This window comes from Rhopalosiphum padi, chromosome 1, assembly GCF_020882245.1.
Source record: "Rhopalosiphum padi isolate XX-2018 chromosome 1, ASM2088224v1, whole genome shotgun sequence".
In the NCBI taxonomy this organism is placed as follows: Eukaryota; Metazoa; Arthropoda; class Insecta; order Hemiptera; family Aphididae; genus Rhopalosiphum; species Rhopalosiphum padi.
Genome location: NC_083597.1, coordinates 57,812,982 through 57,831,080, shown reverse-complemented (window position 1 = coordinate 57,831,080; position 18,099 = coordinate 57,812,982). Strand labels below are relative to the sequence as shown.

General features: G+C 24.5%; 1 protein-coding gene across 2 annotated transcripts; it reads right to left on the bottom strand.

The window, feature by feature from the left end:
* Positions 1-114: 114 nt before the first annotated feature.
* LOC132931709 (oxysterol-binding protein-related protein 6-like) lies at positions 115-17,948 on the bottom strand. 2 transcript variants are annotated; one of them, XM_060997656.1, is made up of 17 exons: positions 17,706-17,948; positions 17,560-17,647; positions 17,226-17,368; positions 16,984-17,151; positions 13,302-13,428; positions 12,963-13,123; positions 12,711-12,887; positions 12,540-12,651; positions 12,276-12,469; positions 11,955-12,204; positions 4,335-4,513; positions 3,843-4,055; positions 3,660-3,777; positions 3,423-3,595; positions 2,932-3,085; positions 2,741-2,867; positions 115-2,632 (listed from the first exon to the last, which is right to left on the bottom strand). In XM_060997656.1, the coding sequence occupies exons 1-17, from the start codon at positions 17,808-17,810 to the stop codon at positions 2,404-2,406; spliced, it is 2,718 nt and encodes a 905-aa protein (XP_060853639.1). In that variant the 5' UTR covers positions 17,811-17,948; the 3' UTR covers positions 115-2,403. The 2 variants fall into 2 exon arrangements, with proteins under 2 accessions (XP_060853639.1, XP_060853640.1); XM_060997657.1 differs by having other exon boundaries at positions 4,335-4,510.
* Between the last annotated feature and the right edge of the window lie 151 nt (positions 17,949-18,099).

Below are 18,099 nucleotides of genomic sequence, written 5' to 3'. Positions count from 1 at the left end.
ATGATTTAAAATACCATGTCTTACAAAATTCATGAAAATTTGATTTATCCAAAAACATGGCTCCAGACAATCAAATAGATACCTCATTAGGATTATTAAAAAATAACATCAACATTATTTAAGAAACTTTATTATGTTTAATAATAACATACTATAGTATTTATAATAATTTGTAATTGTATAATATTAATTTGATGAAATGGTATGAAATAAATTATTGCTCAAAAATCATATAACTGCACAATGTAGAGAATCCTTCTCTACATTGTGTGTTGATGTAGCTGTCTTATTGTCTTAGCATTGACATGATAACAAAATATGTTTTACGAGCAGTTATATTCTTTGGTGTTAATAACATGTATATTATAATGCTCTATAAATTTTCTGAATTCAATAATATTTATACAAACATTAAAAAAAATATCTACAAATAAGTTTTTTTTTTTTTTAAGCAAAAATAAAAATATAACAGACCACAACCTACATAAACAATTGTCATAATCTAAAGAATATAATAATAATGTCATATGAGTACAAATATACACAATGTTATGTGTAAATGACTGTATAAAGACACAAATAATTTAAGTAGACCACTTAAATGAGATAATCACCCTTCCATTTTTAAATTAACATTTTATAACAAACAAAATTAATAACGACCATAATAATGAAAAGTAATTAATTATTAATTTTTGAATTATAGAAACTAATGGTTTTATAACAAGTTCACTAAAAAAAAAAAAAAATATTAATAAAATAAAAATGTGAGTTCAATTTTGTTTTCATGGGCCAACTGCTAATGTTTAAAAAATACATTGGGAATGTAAGATGTTAACATAATATTATTAACACAATAACTGATTTTAACGTTTATACAACGTATCACAGAACACATATGTCATTATTATATCATGACATTTTCAAAGTGAAATTAATCTTATCATATATTTAGCATAACACATTTCAGTTTATAATATAATTATTATCTAAACAAATTGTGTGGAGAGTATAATGAAAACTAAAAAAAAAAAATGAAGAAATATTATTGTAAATTGTAATATACTTAAAATAATAATTATTATTTGCGATTTACTAATTGATATTTATCTAATTGAAATGGAAAAATATATGTTTAGCATACTCTTGAGCTTACTTAATTATAAAAATCAGTTTAATAGTTTGAAATTTATAATTCATTAATATAATTTTATATATTTTTTATTATTAATAAAATTAATACATTAAAAATAATCACTGTACTAAAAATACATCATTACAATTATTAACGAGTTTCTGATCATAATACCTCATGAAAAACAATAAGTGTAACATAGCATATTGTTGCTTTTACATTATGATTTTAACTGTATATAATAAAGTAACAATATAAAATTAAAATAGTAATTACTATTGTTTTTACCTATACAGTTAAAAAAATTATTTATTTAATTTATCATTAATTAGAAAATTTATATTAATAAAATTATACAACATAACTATTTTAATATGATTCTAAATAAATGAAAAATATAATGGGAATGTTAAATCATTGATTCAAAACGGCTATAGTTATTTATAGCTAACACTATTAAAAAGCTCTTTTAACAATTTTTTTTTATTACTAAATAGTAAATAACAATAAAACGTTTTGAAGCTAATAGGTTTATGTAACCAATTTATTATTTGCAGTGCACCTGAATTTAAAAAAAAAATGGATACCTATCATTAAAATTGAATAGTTTTATAGTTACAAAAAAATTATATCTCATAAAAAATAATTTTGACTTTATATTTATAGATTTTAAGTTTTTAATTAATAAAAATGATAAATAATAACAGATTCGGTCATGAAATACATGTAACAAAACAGAATGAAAACTAATTGTTAAATATTAGAAATTATAATATTATTCAAAAATTATTTAGTTGTTCTTTTTATTTTTTCATACTCAAGTTATGTAAATTGTTTGAGAATACTAAGATATTTATTTTAATTATATACCTAAATGTTGACAGTCAAGTTTTTATTTATTATAGTTTAATATTCAGGTACCATGTAAAAACAAAAAAATTGATAGGCATTTGATTTACTATAATTTTTTTAAAATATTATCAAATAATATAATTTAGTTAACCTACAGAATGTAAGTTTTATGGGGATACAAGACTGAAACTTTTCAAAAATGATTTTTAATGGAAGAAAATTAAATATAATGGAAAGTACAAACATATATGAGTATGAAAATATTGACTAGATAAACTAATTTGTCTCAATTTTGAGACTATTTGATTCATATAATTTTGTTCAACAAATGTTATTACACCAAAAGGCTAACCTAAACCATATCACCACTAACTGACCAAATGACACACTGATTACATAACACTTAATGGTAACATTCACCAAAGTTTTTCAAAATGGTAATTAGTAAATCCTGGGTTTTTACGTACGTCCCAATACGTATTATTATATTCCCAAGTTTCAATACCATTTCTAACAGTTTTTCTAAACCATTTGGGTTCATGTTGTTCTCCAGTTTCTTCTTTTTGTTTACGACGTTCGCGCTGTGTTTGCTCTAAATTGAGTTTCATAGATTCAGCACGATTCAGATCACCTTCCTCTAATAGCCTTAATTAATACAAATAACTAATTTAACAACAGTATAGAAATATAAAATATAATAATATAATTTAAAATAAAATTAATTCTTTTAAAATATATAGGTAGATTAAGTACCTTTGATCTGGCCGAAATCTAGTATCGGTTTTTGGTAAAAATTTGGCTGTTTCTAAGTCAAGCTCGTTTAATTCCATTGCAAATCTTGTAAATCCATAATATAACTCATAGTCTTCTGGCATAGTCCCTATAATAAAATATATTTATGGATTAACTCAAAATTAAAAATTTTGTTAATTTTATTCGTATACCTGGTCTCCATATACATTTTGCAGATGGTGCAGCAGCGACTCCACAATATAGAGCTTCATTCCATTTACCAAATAGTTTACGTACAACTTTTCCTTCATTTTCATCAATTACAACACCATGAATTTCATGACGTTTAGCAGAAAAATAACTAGCCTTTAATACAATATAACAAATTCAACTATTTAAGTAACTAAAAAAATGATAAGTTCATACACGTTCTTATCATTAAATATTAATGAAGATACTATTTAGTATTTTTTCATCTAAATTAATTACATGTGATCAGTGGTGCAACTAGAAATTTTTTTTTTTTGGAGGGGGAGGGGGGTTACATTTTTACAATATATATATATATATATATATAGATAAGATAAGTACATAGGTTATTATACTAGGCCTCAGAGAAGTTTTGGGAGCGGTTAACACCCATTAACCCCCCCTCCCCTTTCCTGGTTGCGCCACTGCATATGATAATTTCAAGAAAACAAACCTTCAAAAATGTTAATTTGCATGTAATATTTTTATCCAAATTAGTAATTTTCAGTTCACCATATTGATCTACAGATCTTTGTCCGCCAAATAAGTTATGAACACAAGTTGTCACCTTATTCCATCTATAATGATCTTTGCTATCATGACATAGTAACTGTACATTCACATACCCTAAAAATTAAAATATGATTAAAAATATAAAATAAAATAATTTTTTTTTTTACACTTGACAAACCTGTTGGTTGAAACTCCATAGATTTCCCCCAAAATTTTGTCTTGATTCTAACATCTTGCCAAAATATAAAATTTTTTGATTCAGCATGACATACACTTACTGGTGGATGATGACTAACCTATGACAACATTTAAAGTATCAATAAAATAAAAAAATGAATAAAAGAAATTTTATTTTTATTACCTGTTCTGCTATGAATTTGAAACCTTTATCATCTCGTATACATTCATAAGTTTCACCCAAAAGTGGGTTAAATGGTTTTGAACCAGCTCTATAATAACTGGATCCGTAACTAGACACTGCAAATGCTGCTACATATACCATGCGTTCATAAACATCAGATTGTTCAGATGCTTTATCTAAAAGTTCACTGTATTCTAGTTCTTCACACATACGCTGTAAAAATAATTATTTAAAATATATATAATACTATTTAAAATTTAATACAAAATTAAAATATATATTTTAAAATACATAATGCCTAACACAATTATATGTTAAAATTAAATCTAATAAATAACTATAAAAATTGACAGTTTTAAAATGTAAATACACTGATATTTGATTAAATTAAATCAACAAATGCATTAATTAATTTAACACTACTGTTAAAAGATTGTTATTATGTTTATAAAAGAAAAATAATGTATAAAAAAATTTAAACTTAGTGTTTACCTGTAACATATTTAGAGGTTCATTAAGTGCAACTGGCATGGACACTTGGGAAAGATCTTTACCAATGTTTTTGCATAAGAGATTCCATAAAGACAATCCTTCGGTATCAGGTTTTGGACATGGTAATTTAGTACGCCGTCCAGTCATATTCCTGATATCACCAGATCCTCCACAATCTACTATAAGAAATAATAATAACAATTATTTTCGTAATAACAAACATTTAAATTGGTAAATTATAATAACGCTAATATTGTATTTTACTCAACTAACAAGAAAATATTTATCCGTCTTCCATTATAAATATTTATTTTTGTTAATATACTCAAAATATTAATAATTTTAAAACGGGAAAATATCTTATCAAAGTATATTTTGTGAGAAAAAGGTGATTAGTATTTACTACTAACAAATGCATTGATTTTACGAATACAGGGGGGGAAATATAGTTTCGCCTGAACTTTTACCAGTGTGCAAACTTTAACAGAGTAGCCACTATCAAATGTGCGAAATATTTGACATTTGGCCAAACTTTCATCATATTAATAAAACAGAAATAATTTCATAATATACAATTAGTAATATTTGATGTACCGAAAACAAATCTAGTTAGTCTGGATAGTATGAGAGAATTTTTATTTTATTAACGTTATTTCATGGAAATTCGTATTTTTTTAACCTCCGTAAGTACAGTAATCACTTATCTACATTTGTTATTAATAGTTTGATTACTATTACATAATATGGGTGTTTCAGTTAACTATTTGTAAACTTTTAATAAACATTACATACCTAATTATTAGACTTTATCAAATAAAATACCAATACGTTTTAAGCGTTTTCTAGCTTAAAATTAAAACATTGAAAGTAACCTAACCGAATTTATTTATATACATAAATACTTAATAAATGTAAAATAAGTACTAGTTTTATGAGAGCTTGAACTTAGATAAATTAGTTTGATTTTTGGTTCATGGAATTTTTAATTAGAATTTTAGAATTCCATTATTATTTAGTACATACATACCTTTCAAGGAGAGACCCCTAACCTAGGAGAGAGGAAGGAAAAAAGTTTTAGTTCATGGAGTGAAAGAATCTATAAATCTTAAAATTCGAAATATAAATAAAACTTAAGTAATCACTCTAAATAATATTTAAGTTAAGACAATTTAGTTTTACTTTTCATTTTTAAAAATATAAATTTTAGAACTAAATAAAGGAAAAATTAAAAATTATATACCTATGAAGAGTTTTTTATACGCAAAAAAAACTTGCCGGAACCATATATAAAATGGAAGTGTTCCAAAGTCTCAACTCTAAAATGTTATACGAACTTTAATACTAGTTTTGAAAATAGTACCATAATAATTCGTGACTAGTCATTGCTAAATGAAAATTTGTTAATCACCGAAAATATCTAATATGAAAAATTAAACAAAAACCTCTACAAAATTAGTGGAATAATTTTTTTTTTTAAACAGTAAAAAATTAGCCGGAATAGGTAGAATATCAATCATCATTTTAAAATTTAAAAAATTAACTTGACGAAAACGAACAAGTGAAAATCAACCAAACAATAGAAAATGTAATGATATAAAAAACTTTTAGGTTGAAGGTGAATTATTCAATTTATGTATAAGATAAAATTAAAAAAAATATATTTATTAGGTATATCGTATACAGCTAGTTATATATATTTTTATTTAAATATTTTACCTAGATTAATAAAAATGTATAAATGAAATGAAATAAAACCAAACAACAAAATTAATTTTAATAATTTGTACATATTGTTAATACCTTTTTAATTTAAATTAATTTTAAAATATATACCTATAGTATTAATACATATTAATTATGATGAATCCTTTGTATCAAAATTAAATTTTGTTATGTACAATAATTGGACTGATGCAGAGTTACAATTACTAATAGACACTGATATTTAGTTTTTAGATGGAAATTTTAAATTTGTTCCTAGACTAAAATAAGATATGAAATAATAGCAGACCGCATAAAATTAAAGAGCTAGGTGAGCAATCGATAAAAAGAAAAAAAGAATGAAAATGAAAACAAGATTAAATAGTTATTAATACCTTCTACATTCGACTTGAAGAGTAAAAATAGAATTTTTGATGACCATAGCTGAATAAGTATTAAGTTATAAAGATATTTACTTTTTGTAACATTTTTTTTTATAATTATTCTAATATAGCGAGCATTATTTTTTTACAACTACAGATAAACTTATTATATGAAGATGCATAATATGTAATATACATAAATCATAGAAAATATTTTTATATTTATTTATTCCATTATTATTTGCTAATTATAGGTGATACAAATATGTATGTGATAACTAAAAAGTTATAAGGGTACCGTGATTACTAGTACATTTTCTATTACAATAGAAACAATAGATATAAAAAAATTATCTACAAGCAATTTTTTTTTTATAGAAAACCGACTTTCCTACCATCATAACAGGGAGGGTAATGCATAGGTTCAGACCAGCAAACTATATTATAATTGACTGATATAAGGTGTCGATTAAAGACACATTAAACGATTTCTATAGAATATTAATTTAATATACTTTACTTAATCAAATAACCATAAAATTATGGTGGTGGCAAATCATCAACTAAGTAAAAATATCAGTAACGTAATTTACTTATATTTTATTCAAATTAAGAAAACGCTACACTCGCATGAGCTATCTTCCATCTTATAACCACATAACATAGTAAATTGTATATGTTCTGAAGAATCCATTTAACTCTTTTATGCTTAATATTAAGTTGACTTGTGGCCATTTTAAAATTCTAAATTGTTTGTAATTTAAAATATTCATAACTTGTTTTAAAATTAGAATATTTAAAAAAAATTGTGAGGTTATTTAAAAGATATATTTTTTCTTGTAAATTTGATAATAAGTAAATGCACTGTACTATTAAACATAAAAGAATTTGGTTTTTTTCAGAGCGTAAAATTGTCCATGTAAAACTTTTGCAAGACAGAGAAAACGCATACGGGTTCGGGGTGACTGGTGCGAAAAAACAATCCGGTGGCAGGTCTGGCAACCGTTTATTATTATTCTCGACGAATCAATTAATTTTACGTCAACCATAAAGTTAAGTCATCATAAATCTGCATATAATACGACAACCTAAAAATCTTCTTAACTTAAATGGAGTACAGCACTATAGCTGCTTAATATTTTTTTCGGACATAATTCATTGAACTGAAATAAGGCGTAGGGAATATGGATCATCTATATTGTCAAACATACTATATACTAAGTGTATTGCAATAACTAGCGGTGTAATTATATAAAAAAAACTAGAGTGAAGGGGCCGATATTATTAAATAATATGAAATAGATACATAAGCGTTCATTAAAGAAACTGGAAAGTACATATTAAAATCATGATATAATAAACTTTATATTATATCATGATTATAATTAGTTTGGAAAAGTAATATGATGATAATCCTGTAATGATAACTCGTTAAATAATATTGTTAGATTATATTGTAACATAGAAAATATAAAAAGTTATTAGACAGAGATAATATAGACCATAGTACATACACGATAAAGACGTAAAAAAAAAAAAAACGATGATGACAGCGATTTAGGGTGAAAATTGGATTGGATGCAAAAATATGTCAAAAATACAAAATTTAAATGACCTAGCAAGAAGAAATACTTCCGGAGGATTGGGGTATCATGTCCCATACATAAATACCATATCATGACCTATACATAAAAAAGGCAATTTACAAGAGTAAAACAATAATAGATGCATCACCTTACTCAACACGGCGCATAAAATATTTTCAAACGGTATTCTTAATAGAATTAAACGATTGAGAATAATACTGATTATTAGAGAGGTTTTAAACCAAACAAATCTATCGCTTGTAGCGTAGCTATAAATTATTGACGACCATGCGCAAAATTATCTAAAGCCTCCATGTAAAGTTAGAATTCTTGTATAAAAGAATAAGGGTCTCTTCTACACATTATAAAATATGGTACACCAGAAGGTTAAAACTAATAGGACGACCAGGGTTAAAGCGCGGAAATCAGGTTATAAAAGGTGTGAAGCAAGTGCACCGGACTCAGATTGACGATTTATAGGGAAAGATGACGTGATTAATAGTATGTTTTTCAGTATGGTTTTGAAGGCCGATAACTGCAAAGGAAAAAATTAGATAGTAGCAAGTAAATAGTTTTATATCACAATATGTTTGACCAATAGACCGAGATAAGATGACGCACTTTCTATGGTACTTTTTAACTTGGTACTAAAAAAAGTTGTTATAAAATAAATATGAATACTTCTAAAGATTTTGCTTTAAGATAATCCACGACAGGCCCTTGGCTTAAGCGGATGATATTACTATTCTAGGAAAACATTTTAAGTCGGTAAAATAACTCCATTAGAAACTGATGAAAGTCGTAGGTAAGTATGCATTATACACATAAATTCATAATTAGTAGGGCTCGGAAGTTAATGCATTTTGCATTTTTTTGGAACTTTTTAGACGATGCTCTCCTGACCAAAAATGTGTTTCATTATAGCATGTGAATCCGAACAACTAATTTTTATTTTGCATTTTTTTGGTGTTTATTACTTTTTAAGTCATTTTTTGGTCATTTTCCCACATTTTTAGTCATTTTAACTGATTTCACATTAGTTCACTTCTTATTGTTTCTTGTAGATTGCCATTATGCCGATAACTTACTTAAAACTTTGAAATTACCACGGACTAAGATTAGTACCTATCCGATTTTATCTAACTGATTATAGTCGTCGTTGTCGTGTTGTAGTGAATATTATTGTACCTAAATTTTATTATTTTCTCGTAATATTTTCGAAATGCTGAAAATTAAAACGTCAGTTAGTGCTCGTCTACTTCTACTATATTTGTAATTTTATTATTTAATTTTTAAGGAAATTTTTTGTCATTTTTATGTCATGTTTTGAGTAATTTGTAAGATTTGATAAATGTATAGAGGATTGTATAGTAAAATAGAGTACAATTTAAAAAAAAATTTATTTTTGTTAATTTAAAATAAATATTTGTAATTTGTTTAGGTCATTTTTATGTTATATTTGCATTTTTTTATGTTTTAAGGTCATTAACTTCCGAGCCCTAATAATACAGAAATCCATTTGGCAAAAAAGAACACCATGATTAAAATGATAGTTGAAGTAGAGTTACATGAAAAATACCATTAGGTATGTCGTGCTTAAGATAGTGTGAGGATATATTTAAAATCAGTGAACTTGGGAATTCGTGAAAGGAATTAGCAAATCAAAAAATATCTAGTATAAATTATTTTTACAGAATGGGAAACAAAGTTCCCAATAAAAACAAACATTACAAATGATTAAGCTCAAGATAGTATTGTTTTTTTGAAATGTGAATATGTATTATTATTAATTATAGTATTATATATAAATTATAAATCACTATATTTAGTTTTGAGGTTACATAAGAAAAATATATTTGCAATATGCATATGGATGTAGTGGGGTAATGATATGTAGTGATCATAAATAAAATATAACATATTATTATGGTTAATGAATGGTTATGATTTCAAGTTATTACACTAAATTGATAAACACTAATGGCTAAGAACTACTTTGAACAAAAATTTTTTAGAGAATACCTGGTAAAGGGGTTTTTTCTTTTTATTAAAAGTTTGTACTTTAGAAAGTATTATAAAGATTTATATGGACATTATTACTCTATAACTAAAGCTAAAAACCAAAGGGAAATCTATTGAATACAAATTAGATACATATGTATTGCACATGATGAGAGAGAGAACAAATAATGTAATGATATACAGTAGAACCTCGATTATCCGTGACTCGATTATCCGTGTTTGCGATTAACCGTGCTCACTCTTCCAAAAATTTAAAAATAAGTATGGACTGTAGATATATATATAGTTATAATCGAATATTTTATATTACATAATATACGATATCGACAATCGTATTAATGACATTTTTGACGATAATAACTTCTGCGAACAGGAAAATTTTGACTTCCATGACGTTATTGGCTAAGAAAAATTAGAAGTGAAGTAAGAAAAATTATTTCAAACCAAAAAAAACAAAGACTGATAACTTCATATTTTAAGCCTTAATAACTTGTTGTATAAAATTATTGTATGTATATAATGTATATTTTTAAATATAATTAAATTAAAATTTTCAAAATTTCATTATTATAAAATTGTACCTATGTATTTCTAGTTAAAATTAAATAAAAAATTTCATTATTTTAAAATATCTCGATTAACCGTGTTTTTCATTTATCCGTGTGACCCCCTCCCCATCATTACCCCGGATAATCGAGGTTTCACTGTACTCTTAAAGCAATTCATTCCATATTTTTTTAAGAAACAAAAAAATATATATAACAAAATGAAATAATAAATTAATATTAAGTTGATCATTTAAAGTTTGTAAACCTGTACTTATAATATTAATCCAATAAATATTAAACCAGCAGACCATTTTTTATGAAAACTTTAAAGAAAATGAATTTAAAATAAAATGTCCATTTCGTGAAATAACACATTAGAATATCTACATTTATGAATTTATGAACATGGTCCATCAACTTATCTCTATAAAATTTTAAGTCAACATTTTGTGAGTCCAGTTCTTAAATTTGCTAGTTATTTTTATCCCGCCCATTTTATCCAAATTTGTTAAAAATGATGATAAGTTGTATGATGGTCACGGACTAAGATATATCTTATATCTTATATCTTACTCCGTGATGACGGTTGAGTCGATGTTCATGGAACAGAAATATCTGATCAATTAATGTTTAACAGTTCAGTAATAGGTTGTATAAAATAATAATATATTATGTTATATAATAATTCAGTAAGACCTCAAAATTCTGTAATATTTATTGTCTTCTTCTTTCTGGTCAAAAGAAGTGCCATTTGTGAATTTTACTATATTAACACAACATATCCAATATAGTTTTGAACCCCGCAACATGCATGCAACAATATGTCAATATAACACTAAAAGCTTTAATCAAGAGCAAATAGTAAACAGTTCATTACAAATTAAAAATACAAAAAAAACCAATGAGTTCATCCAATAATATCATTCCTATATTATAATTTATAATAATAAAATATACTATTACCATTTTACTTACAAATTATAAATTAAATATACATACATACATGTTCATATTAATAAAACATTGTTTTTTTTTTTTGTTAAACTCAAAATCTGATAATCCCTAGTCCTACATAAGTTAGACTAATGAGGTCATATATTTCTTATATTATTAAATACAGTGGCGCCGAACTCATATGTCATGTGAAGCAATCGCTTAAAAATCTTAAATAGGTAGTGGGTGTGTACAGGTGAGTTCTTGGGGTTAATGAGTTAATAAAGTTAAATAAGGTGTTATATATATTATAATTGATACCTGATAGCATGTGACATAGATATTAGAAGTCAAATAAACAACAATTTTAGATTTTGATTCACAAATTAAGTCTGAGTTCAGTACCACTGATTAAATATATTTTAAAATATTAAAGATATTACTTACGTCCTTGCGGATTATTGTACTCAGATGTAGCCCCGTCACTGTTTTCTGAAGAGATAGAACCATCTTCAGATGATAAAGATCCTGCTTCAGAAGATGTATCTGAAGTTTGAGTAACCACTTCGCCAGCAATTAATTCATTTGTTACAGTTTCATTACAATCATTGATTTTACCACCTTGATACTCTTCAGCATCAAAAAATACTTCTGAACCACTAACACCAGAACTATATGATAATGAAGAACTTAGTACCTGAAAATGATAAACAATAATACCTTTATTATATTTTAATATGTTATTAAATTTATATTATAAAATCTTACGGGATCTGGAAAATTTGATGCATCTGAAGTAATATGAATATTATTTAATTTTGCACGAAGTTCACTATTCTGTTGAATAGCTTTATTTAAAGCTATGCGATAATTAGATAATTTGTCATCGGTTGCATCTCCGACAAAAATATGACTGCGTTCTTCATTTATTGCATCCATTAAGCACTTAAAACTATTTTGAACTTACGGTACAATAATAAATTAACATTTTAAACTATTAAGTATTTTAAATTACAAACATATTATACTTACTATCTTTTGCTAAAATAACAAAATCTGTATACAGTTGAAGATCACTAGGTGACGGATTAACAGTTAATGACGGGTTACTATTGGACAAATGTTGAGAAGCTATTCCAGTAGGCTAAAATAGGAAAAAAAATTAATGCCTGAAAACATTTATGTATTTATTGTTATATTTACAAAACCAGACGAGTCAGCAACATCAACAGCTTTATTTGTTGATTGACTAATTGATTGATTCATATCAATTCCCCATCCAGCAATTGTACCACCCCAACTACCACCACCACTTTTTTTCTTACGCAAACGAAACCTGGTGCTCTTTTTTGTAACTGGAATTCCATCAAGTACACCAACCTATGATAAAAGGGCAAATAGATGTAAAAACATTTGATTAATTATAAATAAAATAATAATAATATTAATAATTACATCATTATCAACTGATTCTAATTGATCAAGTATTCGATTTAAAGACTTTAAATTTTGTTCAACTTGTTTAATTTCTGAATTTGCTGAATCTAATTGTGAACACCAACCATTTAAACGTACATTTGGAGTACAGTTTTTAATTGACTCTACAGGAGATATTACTATATAATAATATAAAATAAAGAATATTATTAACATAACAATGTTTAAATAATCATTAACAAAAATATATGAAATAAACTACTTAGTTTGAGCCAATATAAATGTGTTTAAAATATTTTGGGTCATCACTTATCAATATATAATTATGATACTATTAAATTATATATTTATATTTACAAGATGTTTTTTTTTGTAGTGGAGACTGTGTCTGCTTTGTTTGACCAAAAGTTAAAACATGTTGTCTATAAAGCCGATGTTGCTTGATTTCTTTTACCCATTCAGAAAATGCTTCAAATGTTTTTGCCTATAACATAGAATAAAATTTAGTTATGTAATTTAACATTAATCACAATATTTATAATTCAATATTGATATTGAGATGGATAATTTAATGATAAAAACTTCTGAGTTGAATAAAACTAGTAGCTTATACATTTTATAAATAATAATTTTCTTTATTTTAATTTTATTAATAAATATTGATTTGGCATTAGTCTAATGAGTGATCTACTATAATTCTAGTGATGTAAATGATATAACAAACACAATTTTTATTTTTTATTTCAATAATCAATTATTTAAAAAAATTGGTAGATCACATGTTAGACCAATGCCATTTCAAAACTAATCATATTATTAATTTTAAAATAATACATATCATATTTTTTTTAACATATAAAAATTTTATTATTTAGTATTTTATATTACAAGCCTTAGAAAATAAAAATCTGTAACATGGATATACATAGAGTTTCAATCCAGATTCAGTAAACATTTTTATTGATTAATTTTCTCATATAAATTCTCATTCAGTTTTAATTTATAATTTTTTTGAATGATGAACATTACATTTTTTATTTTACAATATAACATATTGTATTGAAAACTATTTTAGCCATGAATAATATATGCTATAACATTTGCTATTTTAAACATGGAATAGAGTAGGATTTTAGACTAACCCAGGAAATTTAATATATTTAATCGTTCACTACTATACTTGAATTTGGAGAATACATAGTCCATAAAAAAGATGAGGCCACTAAAAATAATAATAGTCAACAATTGTACTAAAAAAAATTAAAATATTAAAATATTAAGTCCTCACTTCCCAAATTATTATAAATTATATCTAAAAATTAAAAATATGCAATACCTAACTTACTTTTTCTTAAATAATTTTAAATACCAGCCCTAAATGTAAAATAAATTAAAAATAATTATGTTATATTAGTGTTTTGAATAATCAAAATCATTTTTTTTTTTTTGTACATGATAACGATTATAAAACATTGACAACAACAATAATAGTTATTAGTTATTACTTATATTCAGTATCTGTTATACTAATATAAAATATTTAATATTAATATTGACTATTCCTATAATGCTTTACAAAGTTTACTAAGAGAAAAAAATACGAGAAAGCTATATGAAAAAAAAAACATTTAAAATTAGTTTTTGCTACAGGGCAGTGCAGACATGCTACAACCCTGTTTACTTTTTAGTATGAGGCTCATCGGGATTTTCCCGATTTTTTAATATCCCAACCTGTCCTTGCACATAATCATCATGTTCTGTCAAAATGTAAAAATATATATCTCAATCTTAACATAAACAATAACAGTTTTATAATAAATTATCATGGATTATTTTAAAAGAAAATATTTATTTTTACAGAAACAATATTGGAATAACATAATTATTGTAATATACAATTTACAGTCAGGTTATAACTTGAAAACTTGAAATAAGTCTGCTTAGCTTTCTAACAGGATTATTAACTAATAAGTTTAAAGAAAATAAATACATAAATGGATTAAAATTTAAAGTGATTCATAAAAAATTTGTTAAAAAAATAAACTATTTTAGCCATATGTATTGATTATTAAGACTGAGATGAAGATAAATATACAACAAAATACAAATATTCCTTACAAAAAATACATTTTAAATAACTTCAAAATCATAAATTATAATATATATTTTGATTCGACATTTTCTAATATACAATGACTTAAATCCCAGAGTAGTTGTTTAAATAATGTATAATTTTTGATCAATCAATAATCAACTACATAATATTATAAGAAAATTAAAAGTATATTGTTAAAATATTTTATCTTACATTTTTTGACATTTTTTAATGTTATTAAGTCATTTTAACATAGAAATTTATAAAATTCGATAAAAATTAAGCAGCACCCGATTATACAGTGCTATTATAAAACACAAGTTAAAAGTATAACGAATGTATCTATAAAAAGAAGATTAAAGAACTAGAAGATGATAAAATGATACAAATAATTAATACCTAAAAATAAAATAATACATAATTAAACATTTTTCAATGTTAAAAATAATTTTATGAGCATTTTTTTAGTACAATTTAAAAAAAAAATTTGTTATGAACATTTTTCTTGTTTTTTAGAGCATTTAAATATGTTCCCTAATTATTATCCTCAGTAAATTTAAAAATAAAGTTTATGTAAGTAGTTCATTTATTAATTATTACCAGAATAATTCTACAATATAATTTTAAATGAAAACAAGATAATATGAAATTTTCAAAACATAATATAAATATTAACAAGTTTGCCAATTTGTCATTAATTTGTTTAACATTTAGAAAGATTATAATTTAGCAATATCCAGTATAATAAATAAAGAATTTGTAAAACAAAGCTATAATTAAACAATTTTTGGTCAAGTAGTATTCAAATTTTTATAATGGTTGAAACCCATAACAAAATGCTCAATATTTAACATTATTTTTAGAAATACTATGCTAAAATAGCTGTTTAATAATAACAACAAAAATAAAATTATTTAAAACCATTTCAACAAAATTAAAAAAATTGGTTGACTTATTTTAAACTTCTAGTGGCATAAATTTTCATTATGTTTAATTAAAGTAGAGAAGGAAAATGTCTTAGATTAATTTATAAAATTATGTATACTCTTTTACGTGTACATTTTTAAAATTTAAAATTATCAATGGCTTTATTCAAAATTAAAGCATAATGCATTTCAATTTAACTCTTGAAAATAAATTAGTTATAATGTTTTAATAGCTTATACAGAGTGATTCATTTAACATATGACAATCATTATTTCTTAAAACACAAATGTTTTTGAAAATGTATCTTAAACAGTTTTAAGTCACTATAAAACAAAATTTTTGAGAAAAAAATAAATTTTATAATATTTTATTATATACATAAGTTTATTACGATTAAGAATGAAAACATTTATTTTCATACATATTCCAAATCAGAATATAATTAAGAGTAATTTGATCTATAAAAATCAAATTTTAGGCAAGCAGTTTATTTATGATAATAAATATTTTAATATTTAAAGTTTTGATTATTGGAGTAGGAGATCAGAATTTTGAGATATCCCTGTAATCCACTACGCTCATTTAAACTTTATAAACTTATAACTCAAAATTACGCTCAAAATTTAATTTTTCAACACCAAAGAACTCCAAAAATGATTCTAATTTTGTAAAAGGAATTAAAAATATGTTATAATTAAACATTTATTGAAATACGTGTGGTAATTGGATGATTCATTAGTGTAAGCAATGTATGCTACGCCCTACAAGATAATATTTTCTGTAATGCATTAATGCATAATAGGTGCAATGTCTTATTCCCCACCATAATCATACCAAAAAGTATAGGAATATGATACATAATTGTTATTTTGATCAGTTTAAATTAACTATTAGATTATTTCTTATCATATCAGTAGTACAGATAATATTACTTGCAGCAAATTAATATTTGAATATTTATCCTAAATTAAATTAGATAGATACCATTAAAAAATAAAAATAAATGTAAATACTCACTTTTAAATGGTAAATAAATTCTTCAGCATCAATGTCTAGTCGTTTTCGTTGATATTTTGTAGATATTACAGATAGTCCAATGTCAACTTGACCATGAATTTTACCTCTAGACATGTCCAATGGATTTTTTCCATATTTTAATATTCCTTTGTCCAATACAAAATAACGCTTAAATTTGATTTAAAGTTATTATTATAGTATACAATTAAATATTATGAATTTAATAAAACAAAATTTCAAACCTTATGCCACCCTTTAAGTGGCCACTTTCGTTTCTTGTGTAAATAACCTTTAAAGATGTCTGGTTTTTTGTCATATCTTTGTCCATCTTTTAGACCTTCAACTATCTCCCATTCTGTACCACGACGTATAATTTTTTTAGAACCTATAAAAATAAAATTACACAAATAATCATTAATAAATTTTCTTAAAATATAGCTGTTAAAAAAATATTTCTTTATATTCCTGTATACCTTTTAATTATATAAAATAATACAAATAAAAACATCCCAATACCTTGACAAAATATTTCCATATCAACTCACTAATATTATTACATTTATTCTGTGCTATTACCTGGTTCTCGTCCAAGTTTCCTTTTATGATAAATAAAACCGTCATCTTTCGATTCTACTGAAGGTGTGTTGCTATCTACACTGGCATCCTACATTCCAAATATCAATATTAATTTCGAGGTTTTATATAATTAGAAACAAATTTACCGAATCCGAGTTGGCAACAACAGTTCGTCTTTTGAAACTTAATTGAGGTGATTTTTTCTTCTCCATTTCGCGAGGTACGGCTATGGAATTGGAACCACTAGCCATCACTGTTTTTTCAATACGATAATTAGATGTACTGACTACGGAAGGTTGTTGGTAAACATCTTTGCGCACTAGCTACCGCAGACTGCGCTGCCAAGGTTAGCAATTATAATTTTTCAAATAATAATAATTATTATGATTATGATTTGTGATTACGAATAAGGTAATAACAAATTAGGTATTATTGCATGATATTGTTTAGATAACAGCTGTTATTGTTGCAAATTCTGATAAGAAGAAATACAGCTGCTGTTATCAATACGTGGAAGCATTATAACATAGACATTAATAG